The sequence below is a fragment of the Vicia villosa genome, linkage group LG7 (assembly GCF_029867415.1).
Source record: "Vicia villosa cultivar HV-30 ecotype Madison, WI linkage group LG7, Vvil1.0, whole genome shotgun sequence".
Classification (NCBI taxonomy): domain Eukaryota; kingdom Viridiplantae; phylum Streptophyta; class Magnoliopsida; order Fabales; family Fabaceae; genus Vicia; species Vicia villosa.
Genome location: NC_081186.1, coordinates 113,306,264 through 113,323,003, shown reverse-complemented (window position 1 = coordinate 113,323,003; position 16,740 = coordinate 113,306,264). Strand labels below are relative to the sequence as shown.

Below are 16,740 nucleotides of genomic sequence, written 5' to 3'. Positions count from 1 at the left end.
CGAGTTTGGAGGGGAGGGGAGGAGAAGGTTTTAGAAAAATAAAGGAAAATATTTATTTTTTGATAAAATAATTTTGTTTAGAATGATAAAAGAGTCATTATCATTACTAAATTTTTAATTTTCAAAATACTATAACAACCTAAAAGATATTTGAAAATTTTATATAAGTCCTCCAAAACCCTCCAAAATCCTCCATTCAATACAATTTTTGAGTTCCTACATTTAATGAGATTTTTGGTGTTATAAATAAAATCAACACCAGATGAACTAGTATTCAGAATGGACTTCAAATAAGTTGGAGCTTATTCATAGAAGTGAAATTGCTTCTTCGAGCAAATAATACTGGCTAAAGTATCAACACACCTTTTCGTTTCTCAGTAAGCATGGTAGACTTGCACAACATCGTGGTCATCTATAAGCCTTCTAATATCTCCAAGTAAAGCCACACACTCCACCAAACCTATATTTCCTTCCTCAATAGTATTCACAACCACAAGGGAATCAACATTGACCTCCACTTTCCACAAACATAAATTTTTTGTAATCTTTAGCCCTTCAAACACTCTCCAAAATTCAGCAAGAATAGCGTTACACGATCCCAAGTTTTTAGAGAAACCACTTATCCAAATACTTTTATCATCTCTAATGACTCCCCCACACCCAGTTGAGTTACTATCTTTTCTAGCACCATCCAAATTTAACTTAACCATATTGATAAGAGGAGACTTCCAACCTAATCTACCATTTCTATTTCCTTTCCCCGATAATTATTTGTAAATATTTGTAGCATTCTCATTATCAAGGCTCATTTGCAAGATATGATTTATTGGATATGGTGGTCTCATATAGTTTTCATTGTGATCTTCCATATTACACGAAGACCACTGCGCATGACACACTATAGCCCACACTCTGCTCCAATTCTTGTTTCCTTCACCATAATATTTAAGATTAAGATTAATCCAATTCTTAAGATCATATGTAAAAAACTTCCCTTACTTGGCACTAAGCTCTTCCAAACATGTATACTTTTTGAACAATATCTTAAAGAATGCATTGTTGTCTCACAAGTGTTACTACATCTTTTGCAACCTGCACTTCCTAAGCTTATTTGTTTTTACTGTAATTTGTGAGGAGTCTGTCATGTTTATGCCCAGAGGAAACTTCAACATCTTTCCAAAGAAACAATTTTCCAAATCCTATCCCACTCTCCAGCTTATAAACTATTATCGAACCCAGTAACTGCATTAAAATTCGCCTTCATCGAGAAATCTCCACTGCTAGTACCTGCAACATAAATATGCCAGAATTTTGCCCTATGGAAGGAGGCAAGCACGATTGAAGCTTATCAATCTAATCTTGAGGCAACCAGGTTGAATAATACTCATGTTCCACTCTTCATGCTCATTAAATAAGTCACATACCTTAGCTCTTCACATGTTATATGGAATATTAACATCAAAATTGTTCAAGCAGAATTCTTTCCCCGGTCTATTATCTTCCCAAACTTTAATACTCTTACCATCCCCGACACTCCAACTTACAATTTCAAGCAACTTAGGATGCTTTTGATAATCTTCTTCCAAATGGAGGAATCAATACTTCTAGATTTAGAAGGCACATCATTGTTGTTAGAAACATACTTACTCCTCAGAATATTACACCACAAACCATCAGCTTTAGCATATACTTTCCACCCTAGCTTCATTATGCACACAATGTTAAGATCTCCCAGATTTCTAAGACCAATACCTCTCATCGCTTTAGGTCTTGTTAGGGTTTCCCAGCCTACCGCATGGAATTCCCACTGCTTATTTGTATCTCCCTAGATAAACTTATGTTGCAGGATATGGATATCCTTGATACAAGATTTAGGAAGTTTGTTTGTCATCATTGGATACAAAGGGACAACCTCGATGACACTCTTCGCTAAAGTTATCCTACCCGCCAGAGACAAACTACTTTTCTTCCAACTATTGAGTTTGGAAGTAATCTAATCAACAATGTATTGTAAGTCATTCCTTCTTAGCTTCCTACCACTAAGAGGAACTCCAAGATACTTGCCAAAGTTATTGGTGATTATGTACTTTGAAAGGTGCACTAACTTCAATATTTTTTGAAAATAACACACTGGTTTTTTCTTGGCTCACTTCCTGCTAAGACATGCTGCAAAATAAGTTAAGAGTGTCCATAACACATTATATTTGATGCTCAATAACTTCCCCAAAGAGTAACAAATCATCTGCAAACATAACTTCTGCAAACATAACTTCTAATTCTTGTTCATAATCTCTTCCTTAATAAGATGCAATAGCTTATCAATGTAATGAACGAACAAGTAAGGAGATATCGGGTCTCCCTGTCGAATTCCACGTTGAGGACGAAAAATAATTACGAGCTCCAGTCCAGTTAACGTTAGTTTCAATAGTTCTGCATGCATGATCAGGTTATTCATACGATAGGGCATATTGATTTCTTGCAGCATACGCGATATGAATTCCCAACTCAACTTATCATATGCTTTTGAAAGGTCCACTTTAATCGTAAATTACCCTTTCTTTACTTTATCCTTTTCCATGATATGTATAACTTCTTTTGCAATGATTATATTCTCATAGTGATGGACTTTCATCTGGTTTTGTTACACCAAAATTAACCGGTTTTAACTACCATTCCCAAGCTCAATCAACACGACGTGCTCTTGGCGGAAAAATGAAGCTAAAACTCATCATCATTACCAATATGATTCCAACCAATGTTTTGGACCCACCTTATTATGCATGCAATCAGTGTAACATGTTTGTTCTATGTGGTTAAGTATCAGATCCTTCTCATGGAACCCTTACATTTGCCAATACGATTTTCTTATGGTTGTCCAGCACGAGCGACAAGGTAATTTCTCTTTATCTATGGATGAGTCACATATATTAATTAATATTGTTGATTCCAAAAAGTTTGGATCTAAGTCCAATTCCATATTTGCTAAGCATGACACTCGTGTTTGTACCTTTTGTGAAAAACTAATCACATTGTTGATAACTATTTTTAGAATCATGGTGTTCCTCCGAATTTGCAAAAATAATATTCCCCTTTATCCAACAATGCTGAATTTGATGGGGGTGATAATGAACCTTCATCTACTAATGTGGATGTGAAAGTTGGTTACTCACATATGACTCAAGACCAATGAAGTTATGTTAGTTCTCTTTAAACATTTAGCCTTGGTAAGGTTTCAGAAACTACATATTCAAATTACGTTAGCTCATTCCTAACTACTTGTGATCTATCAGTAGGTAAGCATAATAGTATTCACTTTCATTACATAATTATACTATTGGCTCTTGTATCATTGACTTAGGGACTAATGATAATATATGTGGTTCTGTTTATTGGTTTCATTCTTGCGATGAGATTAACTATATTGTTAGATTACCAAATGGCCAATTACTTATTGCCAAACATCCTAGAGCTGCCATCTTTTCACCAGATTTTAGTGTATCAAATGTATTATATATTCCCGAATTCTCATCGAACCTTTTATCATTTTCAAAAGTGTGTGAACTTTGTAACTATAATGTTAACTTTTGTGGTTCACAATGTCTCATTTAGGACAATAACTCATTGAAAATGACTGGTTCTATTGAAAGGGTAGGAGGATTGTACTACTTAACTTTGGAAGATACAAATGTGTATGCCTCTAGATCAAGTGTGTTAGCCTTTACAATCCTACCTGATTGTGCCCTATGTCATTTTAGGCTAGGTCACTTATCTCATAATAGAGTGCTGTCCTTACAATCTAGTTTTTCTTTTATTTTAGTTGACCATAAGGTTGTTAGTACAAATAAAGCTTTGGAACCTTTTGATATTTGAGGTACTCTTGGTGTCAAATCTATTAATTGTCACTCATAGTTTTTAACTATTCTAGATAATTGTAGTATATACACTTGGATCACTCTTATAAAAATAAAATAAGAAGTTAGACAGCATGTCTTAAATTTTGTAAAACTAATTGAAATTCAACATGGATCCAAAATTAAAATCATTCGTATTGATAATGGGTCTGAGTTTATCATACCTACCTTTTATTCCTCTAATGGAATCTTACATCAAACAAGTTATGTGAAATCTCCGCAACAAAATGGTTGAGTGGAGAAGAAGCATCAACATATTTTAAATATAGGCAGAGCACTTATTTTTCAACTAAGCTGCCAAAATATTTTTGGTCATATGCTATTTTACATGTTAAATATATACTGTAATAAATATAGTGTCCACTCCTATTTTGCAAAATCAATCTCCACATTTCAGCCTATTCCAAGAAGTACCATATATGTATACTCTGAAAGTTTTTGGTTTATTAATTTAAGCATCCACACTTCAAGTACAAAAAACCAAACTCGAACCTAGGGGTAGAAAATGTATTTTCTTGGGCTATAAAAATGGTATGAAGGGTTTGGTACTATATGATGTCTATAATAGAGAAATTTTTGCCTCTAAAAATACCACACATCATGAACACATCTTTCCCTTACTAAACTTCTAATATTAATCCTACTTGACAATATCACACCAATTTGTTCACTTACAATAATTAACCATCACCATATATAAGTCCATCACCCCTTAACTACACCAGACTCCATTGCCAATGATCAACCACATACACCCATAACCATTGCCAATCATGATCACAATAACTTTGTTGACACAAAATCTCAAGATTCATTAGTTGATCAACTTATCATCACAACTTCATATGATAATGTAGCCACACATAAACCTGCTAGGATAAGGCATTCACATAAATATATTTCAAATCATGTTTGCAATTCTTCATACAGTTTAACAAACATCTTATCTCCAGGTACTTCTGTCACTCCTTATCATACTTCTTCATATTATTATATGTCAAAATTTTCCCTCCCTCATCGTGTCTACATTACATGTATCACATATAACACCGATCTTAAGAATTATAAAAAAAACATGTTTATGTGAATATTGGCTTGAGGTTATGTCTTTTGAATTAAAATCATTGGACAATAATGGTACCTTAACTACAACTGATTTGCCACCTCATGTTAAGCCTATTGGTAACAAGTGAAATTTTAAGGTAAAACATAAAGTTGATGGGTCTATAGAGAGATATAAGGCCATGTTAGTTGCAAAAGGATACAATCAAATTGAGGGTTTTGATTTTTTTTACACATTTTCACCCATGGCGAAACCCACATTTTCACACATTTTTTGACACATTTTTTTTGACGGGTCTATAACAAAGATATACTTTTTGTATTTGTTGCATGAATATGGGTCTTCTAGGTTCCAAACCTGCCTTTACCCCTCCCAATCCTTCAATTAAACTACATGCAAATGGTGATAATCTCTTTGAAGAAATTGATTCATATATAAGGTTGATTGGTTGCTTACTTAATTGAACATAACCAGACCAAATATCACATGTGCTACACAACAATTGACTATAGTTCTCCACAATCCCACCATATCTCGTTATTAAGCTACTTGAATGGTTATTAGGTACCTAAACATATAGTTCTAGTTGAGGTCTTATGTTTCATCGAAACTCAGTTTTACAAATATTGAGTTACTCAGATGCAGATTGGGCATGTTGTATTGATTCTATAAAGTCCATATTAGGGTTATAGATTTTTTCCAGGGTCTTAGTTAATCTCACGGAGAATAAATAAGCAACGAGCAATATCCAGATAGTCTTCTGAAGCTTAATACAAAGCCTTATCTTCTACCACACGTGAATTGATTTGGTTAATGTTTTTGATAAAAGATTTAAATGTCACATGTTACAGGCCTCTAATGTTGTATTGTGTCACTTAAAGTGTGTTACACATTTCTTCCTACATAGTTTTCTATGAGAGAACAAAACACTTGGAGATAGATTGTCATCTTGTTTGAGAGAAAATTCAACATGGTTTATTACAACTTCTTCCAATTCTATCATAAGACCAACTGAAATTTTTTCTCACAAAGGCTCTACAATCTCCCCAAGTTCAATACCTTCATTCCAAATTTGACACATCATTCCAAATTTGACACAATCAATATATACCATACTTAGCTTGAGGAAGACCTCTAAGAATATAGTCTACAATTCATGTTGTTACTTTAATCCTATAGAAAAAATATAGTTTACAATTCATATTGTTACTTTAACCATATAGAAAGAATATAGTTTATAATTTATATTGTTACTTTAACCATATAGAAGTTACTTGTATTAGTTTGTGTTGGATCAGGTACCCGATTACAGATCAAAGTAGAGAGAAACACACAAAAGCTTTGTTCACATAGTTCGGCCAAATTACTTACGTTTGCCACTATAGAGCAACTATAATCCCGTCTTATTGATTTGTTCTGAATTACTCATTAGGGTTTTAGTGTTATAAGTATATATAATCACTAATGATCTTGATTACAATAATACCTCTTAACCGTATCCCTCCAATAAACACTTGGACCAACACACAAAGGTAAGACTCGCCGCCGCTCCATAACTCCAGACCTTCCCATTTAACATTACCTATAAGTTTAACTCAACCGTTTGTTAATAGACACTCGTATTTAACATCAAGTTTATTATCTTGCATAACTATACTCTCACTTTATGTGCAACTCATTCTAGTATACAACTTCTTCCTCCTCAATGCTTCATTTATGCATTTTATCTCAAATTTTAAAGTTTAACATATACCTTTTGAGACAACACAAAAAATTAGTCATTTACCATAAATTTTATCCTTTGTCATAAAAACATAATAATAATAATAATTATAATATTAAAAATAAATAATAATAATTTTTATTATTCTTAGATTTTTGTTTAGACAAAAAAAATATATTAAGAAATTAAGATTAGATTTATTTCCGAGTGTTCAGCTAACACAAACACAGTGTTCTTTAGCGTACGCTTCTTCCTTTCATTTGTTCAACGCCAAATCTTCTTCTTTTCAATTTCCTTCTTCTCTCTCTCTTTTCTTCAGTAAAATTCACTCAACACTTCCTCTTAGCTCTGTATCATTCTCTCATTTTCACATTTCACCAACAAATCAAACCAAATCCAAATCCCAAATCTTAACACCCCACACATTTTCTTGAATTCACCATCAAAATTGAAGTTTTTTCAGCTCCTTTCACTTTCAGTTACTTTTTTTTTTGAAGATTTTCCATCTGGGCACCCTTATTTGCATGTGGGTTTTGGTAAAGTTCAGAACTTTTTTGCTTCAATTTTGATGGGACTGTAATGGGTTCTTTGGAATCAACGATCCCATTGAAGAAAGGGAGCTTATTTGGCCCTCAATCAAGCAAAAAAGAGAAACACCCGTTTTCTCAGAGGTTTAGATCGAGCTTCTCTCGGCTGTTGTTCAAGAAGCTAGATTACGTTCAATGGATTTGTGCTGTGGTGGTGTTTCTGTGTCTTGTTGTTGTGTTTCAAATGTTTCTTCCCGTGTCGGTTGTGGAGGATTCGGAGGAGTCTTTGAGAGCTGTGACTATGCGGTCTTGGGAGAGTTCTGGTCAGAATAGTAGAGAGAGGTATGTGCTGGATATTGGTGATGATGAAGCTGTTTTTGTGCCGAGGATTTCGGAGAAGTTTAAGGATTTTAGTCTGGTGAATCAGACAGGGAAGAGGTTTGGTTACAGAAAGGCTCAGTTGGGATTGGTTAGTTCAACTAATTTTGAACAGAATGAATATGTTGGTGTTTGTTTAGAATGTTTTTTGGTTAATTGTTGGTAGGATTCAACTAGCTGCAAAGTTCAATTTGTATGTTTGTGTGTGTCTCTATTTGTGGATTGAATTATTTGAGCTCATTTACTTGTGTATAAGCACTTGTGAGATGATTTGAGAGAGCTTCTGAAAACAACTTAAGAGATGCCATAAACTATTTCAGCTTATTTTTGTAAGCTTTTTAGGATAGTCTATGAAAACAGCTTATAACTTATATAAAGATAGTTTGACTTTATTTTATCTTTTGGTATAGAAGTAGCTTATACATAAGCACTTATATGTTAAATGCTTATGCTATAGACTCTTAATTTTGTTGTTTATCCAAACAAGACCTATGTGTGTCTAGGGAGCTTATCAATTAACATCACGATCTCATTAGAGGAAGATGAATTAACCATACATACGACGTCTATCACAATCTCCTTAGAGGAAGATGAATTAACCATACATACTACGTCTATGGAGGCAGAAACAGTTTAGGTAATAGCTTAGAGCTCATTATAAGAGCTACATAAGTTGTTTCTACAATTGAACATGGAATGAGGGTTGACTTCGGGCAAGCGTTTTATATATGATTTTCATAAGCTATCTAGAAGAACTGGACTATATGAAAATAATTTCGAAATACTTACATAGCCTGGTTTTTCAAGCTCTTCGGAATAGGTACATACGCCCATCGGTCATAAGATATTCCTAGATAAATTCTCTCTAATGCCCTTCATAAGATCCTTCAAAAACTTGTATAAGTGCATATGCTATAAGACAGACTCAAGTTAGCTCTTTCAAATGCCTTATATGTAGAGTTTATGAGGTGCTAGCATTAATGCATTATCTCATGAGAGTAAGATTGGTTAGATATTGCATAAATTTTAAACTGTATACCCTCTCTTGATATTTTAAAGTTAAATAATTTCATTTTTTTGTGAAGATATTTGGAGAACTAGTGGTTGATTCACAACAATTGCTAATGGTAACAATTGCCACAGCTTTGTTAGAGATTGGCTACAGAATTCAGGTACGTTACATACTTTTTTTTTTAACATTTTCACCTCCTCACCATTTACATAACTGTTTTAAACATTTTTTTATTAATATTATTATGGTTATTATAATTAAAGTAATCTCTATCTTTTGTAGGTCTTTTCACTTAAAGATGGACCAGGGCGTAATATGTGGAGAAATTTAAGAGTTCCCGTCACTATTATTCAAACTTGTCACAAGCCAGACCACACCGTAGACTGGCTAAAGTATGACCAACATTCTAGTTTTTATTTTTAGTTTAAGCAAATTTCACGATTTTAAGAACCGAAATGGTATAATAGTTGGATTAGCATTCTGATTGGATCTGATAAGAATGCATGTCTTTTGCAGCTACGATGGTATAATTGTGAGCTCGCTTGAAGCCAGAGGTGCCTTTTCTTGGTACGATATTTATTTGATTTTCTAAGGTCAAGATTCTGAATTGTTATGTTAACCTGAATACTTCATGAACCCTTGAATTATGTTTGATGTTTTCTACCATGAATTTCCTTGTTCAAGCAACACAAATGATTTTATTTGTTACAGTTTTTTGCAGGAACCTTTCAAGTCTATACCTCTTATATGGATCATTCACGACACTGCTCTCGGTTACCGTTCAATTCAATATACCGCTAGTGGGCAGGTTGAACTTTTGAATGATTGGAGAAGAGTTTTCAATCGTTCATCCGTAGTTGTCTTTCCAAACTATGCGTTGCCGGTAAACAGTCCTTTCATTGCTAATTTCTTCTCTATCTTTTATGAATAAGTTTCATATTGGATATTTTCCTTTGAACTTTCGTTCTATGGTTTAAACAATATAGTTATAATTAAAATTGTAACTAGCATCCGACATCTCAATTAATGTTTTTTTTTTTGAATTCCATAGATAATCTACTCCACATTTGATGCTGGAAATTTTTATGTCATTCCCGGCTCCCCTGCTGAAGCATTAGAAGCAGATGCATTTATGGCATTGCAGAAAGATGATTTGCGCATCCGTATGGGCTACGGTCCCGAAGATGTGGTTATCGCAATTGTGGGCAGTCAATTTTTGTACAAAGGCATGTGGTTGGGGCACGCCGTGGTTTTGCAGGCTTTGTCACCACTTTTGGCAGACTTCCCTTTAAGCAAAGATAATTCTAGTGCGCAATTACGAATCATCGTTCATAGTGGAGAGTTAACAAATAACTACAGCGTGGCTCTTGAGGTATATTTCTTTTCTTTTCTCTTTTTCCTTTCGAAGTTTATGGACAAATAGTTTTGTTTATTTTTGTAATATTCTGTTTCATCAGACCATGGCACAGAGCTTGAAATATCCAAGAGGTACCATAGAGCATTTAGCTGGAGATTTGAATGCAGATTCTGTTCTCGGTTCATCAGATGTTGTGATATATGGATCCTTGCTTGAAGAACAGTCCTTTCCAGAGATTTTGATTAAAGCCATGTGCTTTGAGAAACCGATTATCGCTCCTGATATTTCTATGATCAGAAAATATGTATGTTTCTGCTCTATATTTTACTATAGCCGTCATGCTATTATGTAGATTTCGGCTTTTACGGTTTTTATAATAACTTCCAATCATATAATGTGTTTTGAAGAAAACTGCTAACCGTTTTGTTTGCATTAACTAGGTCGATGACAGGGTGAACGGCTATCTTTTCCCCAAGAACAACATTAAAGTTCTTAGACAAATCATGTTAGAGGTGATCTTGAAAGGGAAAATATCACCATTGACTCGGAACATTGCCTCAATGGGGAGAAGAACCGCCAAAAATCTTTTGGTTTCCGAAGCAATCGATGGATATGCAATTTTACTTCAGAATATTCTCAAGCTTCCATCAGAGGTTACCCCTCCTAAAGCTATTTCTGAAATACCCCCTCATGTTAAAGAAAAGTGGCATTTGTTTGAAGCAGTTCCAAATTTGACGTATCAAAATAGGGTATTGAGAAGCAACACATTTTTAGATAAATACGAAGAACTTTGGAATCATTCTCGAAAAGATAAATCATCTACCACTGTTGCTGTTAATGATCCATTCGTATATATCTTATGGGAAGAAGAAAAGTATATTCAGATGGCTATTACCAGAAAAAGAATAGAGGACGAAGAGGTAAGATCAGTGACTTTTCAAGGATGGTGTGCTTAACTTAAAATCTTGTTTTAATTAAGTTGTTTTTCCAAACAAGGCCTAAGCCGCGTTGATCTTTTAATGCAGTTGAAGGATAGAACAGATCAATCACACGGAACATGGGAGGAAGTATATCGAAATGCAAAGAAAGCTGATAGGTTAAAGAATGAGTTGCATGAAAGGGATGATGGAGAGCTTGAGCGGACTGGACAACCTTTATGCATTTATGAACCATACGTTGGCGAAGGTTCCTGGCCTTTTCTACATAAAAGATCTCTTTATCGCGGAGTTTCTCTGGTAAAGTTTGTGACATGTGTGTTCTGTTCATTTGTATTTTGATATTTGGTACAAATTGTTACTACCGGTCAAACTATTACTTTAATGTAATCTATAGTGAAATGGCGCTCATGTTTATGCAATGTATTCACAGTCCGGCAAAGGTCGAAGGTCAGGGAGAGATGATTTTGATGCATCTTCTCGTCTTCCATTGCTTAACAATGCTTACTATAGAGATGTACTCGGTGAATTTGGAACCTTCTTTGCGATTGCTAACCGGATTGATCGCTTACACAAAAGTGCTTGGATTGGATTTCAGTCTTGGAGAGCAACAGCAAGGAAGGTATATAATATGTATATCACCGTCTTCATTCAATTTCTGGAAAATAATTGAAGTAGTTATATAAGTATATTATCTGTGTCATTCTCGGTTTTTTTTTTGACATTTAGCGTGGGATTTTAACAGGCTTCTTTGTCCAGAGCTGCCGAAAATGCATTATTAGATGCTATCCAATCTAAAAGGTATGGAGATGCACTATATTTCTGGGTGCGGATGGATACGGATTCGCGAAACCCTTCGCAGAAGGACTTTTGGTCTTTTTGCGATTCCATTAATGCAGGAGGTTGCAAGTAAGATTCTTTAAACTTTTTATAAGTGTTCTCTCACTACCATATGAAAGTTTGAGTATGTGCAAAGGTTGATTTTCTCTACATTTGTGTTTGAACAAAGACCCGCTTTCTCAGAAGCGATGAGGAGAATGTACGGGTTAAAGGATGACGTGGATGCTTTGCCACCCATGCCCGTGGATGGTGACACTTGGTCTGTCGCGTCGAGTTGGGCTCTACCCACAAGATCCTTTTTAGAGTTTGTGATGTTCTCCAGGTACAGTTGGTTTCATTAATGGAAGTGTATGATTGTGAATAAGCTGAAGTTATCAACTAAGCAGAAACTACCATTTCTGCAGAATATTTGTCGATGCATTGGATGCGCAGATGTACGATGAACACCATTCGACTGGACACTGTCCTTTGAGTTTGTCAAAGGTGACCCGTGTCTTCAAAAAAATTACTTTCCTCTGCTTATCTCTGTGCCACTTTGTCCGAATTCATGAAAAATATATTCAAATTGCAGGATAAGCATTGCTATTCAAGAATCCTCGAGCTTCTCGTAAACGTGTGGGCCTACCACAGTGCAAGAAGGATAGTATTTGTGAACCCCGAAAACGGTCTAATGCAGGAGCAACACGCTTTCAAGAACCGTAGAGGAAAAATGTGGATCAACTGGTTCTCATACAACACACTCAAGAGCATGGACGAGGACTTAGCCGAGTTATTAGATTCCGAGGATCCTAACAAACACTGGTTATGGCCATCAACTGGTGAAATTTTTTGGCAAGGTTTATATGAAAGGGAGAGAAATTTAAGAAACAAAGAGAAAGAAAAGAGGAAGCAAAAGAGTTTAGAAAAGCTAATTAGAATGCGGAAACGGCATCGACAAACAGTAATTGGGAAATATGTTAAGCCTCCACCGGATTCGGAAGAAAGTTCTAACTCATCTTTGGTTGCAGTATAAATGAAGATGTTGATTATGAATTCAATGCAGAAGATCTTGATAAAAATTCTTTTTTTCTTTTGTAATTCTTATTTTCTTAACATAATCAAGATTTTCATTCAGTAAGCATGCTGATAAATAGCTAATGTGTAAAGTATCTTAATAATAGTAATTTTTTTCTCCCTGTAATTCTATTCTTTTTTGGGATGGTAGGTTTTTTGTTTTAGGAAATGGTGTGAAGGGTTGTAATATTTGTAGCATTTGACAAACTAAATGAAGTTATGTTGTGGGAAATGTATTTTATGTTTGACTTAGAGGGAGCTCATTTATTTTTAGCAATGTTGCATTAAGTGGAAAAGAATTATTTAAAGTTATTAACCTATATCCTTTAATTACAAGAACTTTCTATTTTAATATAAGACTCATATCATGTTTAGCTTGTTTCTTAGAATGACTTACCTCAATGATAATTTGGTCCACCAATGGTATTTTCCCTTTAGGGATTGGAACTTCCATGTTGATAATTTATGGATCCTTGGTTTCCTCACTTCTATTATCTTTAATTTGTACAATTTTTTTCCAAAGGGAATTGCATATCCCACCACAAGTGATGGAAAAACACACTATAAAATCTCATGCCCTGGATTTTTGCATGGTAATTGAAGTAAGGGTGATACTGATAGTGAAAGAACACGGCATATCGTGGTTTTTCATAATCCTTGTCCTCCTGCCTTAGCCTTTTAGCCTGATGCCCTTTGCTTGCCACAAACAACCATCATGCTTGCTTTATGTACCAAGAACTTCCATCATGATTCATCATTTGTTTTAGTTTTAGGCTTAAACTTGTAAAGGGCATGGAGATGAACAAAAGTCATGTTGAAGACTCTTTACAATGATGGTCGTAGCCTCCTTTAAAATTGTCTTGAAGTGTAACAATCACCATTTGTAACTAGTGCCTGCATATAGCTCAAGTCTGGCAGGATGCCTTGCCACAATGAAACTTCTGGGAGCATGTCTTTGAGACCTCTTATCTTGACAATCATATGACCAAAATTCCTGATCTTAATCTCTTTGGATAGAGGACATGTGATAGAACACCTTAGCATTTGAATCAATTCAAAAAGGTATCCACAATTCTGTAGAATTATTCTTAGATTTGGTACGCCACGTGTTTGTTCAAATGCTCGCACGTACCCTAGAATCTTTGCCCAGCAACCTGTCTTGGAACAATTATGATCTTCAAACTTTTTGAGCTCATATCTTTTGATCTTAGTTTCAAATGAAAAATCCTCCAACTATAAAGTTGGAAAGGGCCATGAATGGAACAATTTTACTTCAGATTTTGTCTTAAAATATTTCCTCGAGACACATGAAAATTGGACCTGAAGTCAGCCTCACAACCATCCTTAAAATCTTTCAAAATTTCTCTAAGTCTCAAGCTTTCCTTTTATGGAAACTTCACATTTCAACTAACTTTCCCAATTTGGCCATTTTGGCAAAACTCTTGCTTTTATTTATTTCATTGACCTTCTTGATCAATTTTCAACCAACCTTCAATATTTGACAATTGACCTTGACTTTGACCAAAAAGTAAACTGTTCTGATTCTTTCAATTCCAGATGAATTTTCCCCGATTAATTAGCTTCCAATCCAATTTTAATCGATAAACTCTACCAAATACCTCTTCAGGGAACCCACATTTTTCATACTCAAAAGTCACCTCCTGATTAAATGTTAACCAAAAGCCAACTGGGCTGACTTTGGCCCAAAACCCTAGTTTGGAAGGCCTGATGATCCTGAAGACGGTAACTTCCAATCAAAGCTTTGAATTGAAGGCAATGGGACCCAAATCTCAGGAGATCTTCAATGGATATGATGCACTACACTTAGACCTCAGATTTGATCTTTTTAACCAAGAATTTCCTTCTCAACCAGGGGCTCCTTTCTTGTCAATTTTTAAGCAGTATCCATGATATGAATGAATGTATTCAAATGAATGACTTATATGTAATATGCATATGAATGTGATATGAAAGCCAGTTAGGAATAAATAGGTGGGCAAATTTTGAGGTGCAACACTATCCACCACTACTAAGATCACAACGTGCGTTTGGAATAAAGGGAGGCCTACAATGAAGTCTAATGAAATATCTTCCCAAACTTGCTTAGGAATTGGTAAAGGCTGAAGCAATTTATAAGGCGCGTGATTAACTGACTTAGTTTGTTGGCATACCACACAATTTTTGATGAATTCAGTGATGTCCTTGCACATACCTACCCAAAACACATTCTCTTGAAAACGCCCAAAAGTTCGGGGAATTCCACTATGTCCTCCGATAAAGGAAGCATGAAACTATTCCAACAAAGTTTGTTTCAAAGGAGAGTTTTTGGGAATGAATAGTTTTCCTTTAAAGAATACCAGTCCATTCAGCACTTGGAATTTCTTGTAGTCTGAAGGTTTCTCTTGGACTTTAGTCACAAACTGTTGGGAGACACTATCATGTGCTAGCTGCTCTTTCAACTTGTCTATGAATTCCATGTGAGGAATCAAAATAATTGAAATAACAAAACAATGCACTCTTGAAAGGGCGTCAGCTGCCCTATTTTGGGCCCCCGATTTGTACATAATTTCGTATGAATATTCCTATAGTTTTGCTAGATAAAATTGTTGCTCCGGAGTTTGTATCACCTGGGTCATTAACTCCCGGGGACTCCTCTGATCAATGTATATTATAAACGTATTTCTCAACAAATATGTTCGCCACTTCTTAACAACTAGTGTAATAGCGCACAGTTCCCTTACGTAGATAGAGGCTGCAGGCATCCTAGGACAAAACTATTTACTATAATAACATATGGGATGGACTTGTTGAATGAGGACTGCATCCATTCCCGCGCCTGCTGCATCTGTTTCCAATCTAAAATTTTCATTAAAATTTGGCAATGCTAATACCGGTTCTTCAGACATGGTATGCTTCAGTGCCTCGAACGCTTTGGTCACCTCTGCATTCCACTCAAAGCTCTCCTTTTTGAGTAATGTAGTAAGAGGGGAAATGTAGCATAACCTTGAACAAACTTTTGATAGAATCTAGTGAGACCCAAGAATCTGCGCAATTGTTTGATGTTTGAAGCATTGCACTGATCTTGCTTGGGTCAGGTCCCACGCCTGCGTTGGAAACAATATGTCGTAAGTACTCGATGGTTTTTTGTGCAAATGAGCACTTGGATTGTTTGAGGAAGAGTGTGTTATCAGTCAAGCATTGAAACATTACGGCAAGGTAGTGGGGATGGTCATCTGATGAAGAGCTATACACCAATATATCGTCGAAAAAAACAATGATAAATCTACACAAATAAGGCTCAAATATAAGATTCATTGTAGCTTGGAACGTTGAGGGTGCATTGCAGAGTCCGAAGGGCATCACAAGGAATTCATAATGGCCTTGATGTGTGTGAAACACCGTCTTGTGAATATATGTTGCAGAAATATGAATTTGGTGATATCCTGAACGGAGGTCAAGCTTAGAAAACCATCTGGTTCCGTATAATTTGTCCAAAAGCCCATCTTTGGAGGGAATTAAAAGCGATCCTTGATCGTGATTGCATTCAAAGCGCGATAATCCACTCAAAATCTCAAAGAACCGTCCTTCTTTCTAACCCACAGGACAGATGAAGAGAACGTACTGGTTCTAGGTTGAATGAGGCCATTGTGTAGCATTTCTTTAATTTGAGCTTCACACTACAAGAAAATTGGCAGATTACGACAGTTATTTTAGAAAATTACGACGGTTGTAGCACCGTCGTAGAATCGTGTGTCCCCAACCGTCGTGATATTCCTTTGGTTTATGTTTTCTTGTTGTTCGCGAAAGTTTAAAACTGTCGTGAATGTGATATCTCGACGGTTGAAATCATCGTATATATGACTTTGATTTTTGTTTTTGTTGTTGTTCGCGACGGTTTCAAACTGTCGTTATTTATTTTACATTTAAATTTCAAATATATT

General features: G+C 35.3%; 1 protein-coding gene across 1 annotated transcript; it reads left to right on the top strand.

Moving 5' to 3' along the window:
- The first annotated feature begins 6,917 nt into the window (after window positions 1-6,917).
- LOC131616589 (uncharacterized) lies at window positions 6,918-13,051 on the top strand. Its single transcript, XM_058887955.1, has 14 exons — window positions 6,918-7,693; window positions 8,688-8,774; window positions 8,897-9,006; window positions 9,131-9,181; window positions 9,326-9,497; window positions 9,666-9,986; window positions 10,072-10,275; window positions 10,412-10,891; window positions 10,997-11,206; window positions 11,340-11,528; window positions 11,652-11,815; window positions 11,916-12,068; window positions 12,151-12,229; window positions 12,318-13,051. Exons 1-14 carry the CDS (start codon window positions 7,277-7,279, stop codon window positions 12,756-12,758), a joined length of 3,078 nt encoding a protein of 1,025 aa, XP_058743938.1. The 5' UTR covers window positions 6,918-7,276; the 3' UTR covers window positions 12,759-13,051.
- The last annotated feature ends 3,689 nt before the right edge of the window (window positions 13,052-16,740 follow it).

Excerpts from the sequence above, each read along its gene's own strand:
- LOC131616589 (XM_058887955.1), top strand. The coding sequence starts at position 7,277 with ATGGGTTCTTTGGAATCAACGATCCCATTGAAGAAAGGGAGCTTATTT. Across the intron at positions 9,182-9,325 it reads GCCAGAGGTGCCTTTTCTTG|TTTTTTGCAGGAACCTTTCA; the intron begins GTACGATATTTA and ends TATTTGTTACAG. Across the intron at positions 9,987-10,071 it reads ACTACAGCGTGGCTCTTGAG|ACCATGGCACAGAGCTTGAA; the intron begins GTATATTTCTTT and ends CTGTTTCATCAG.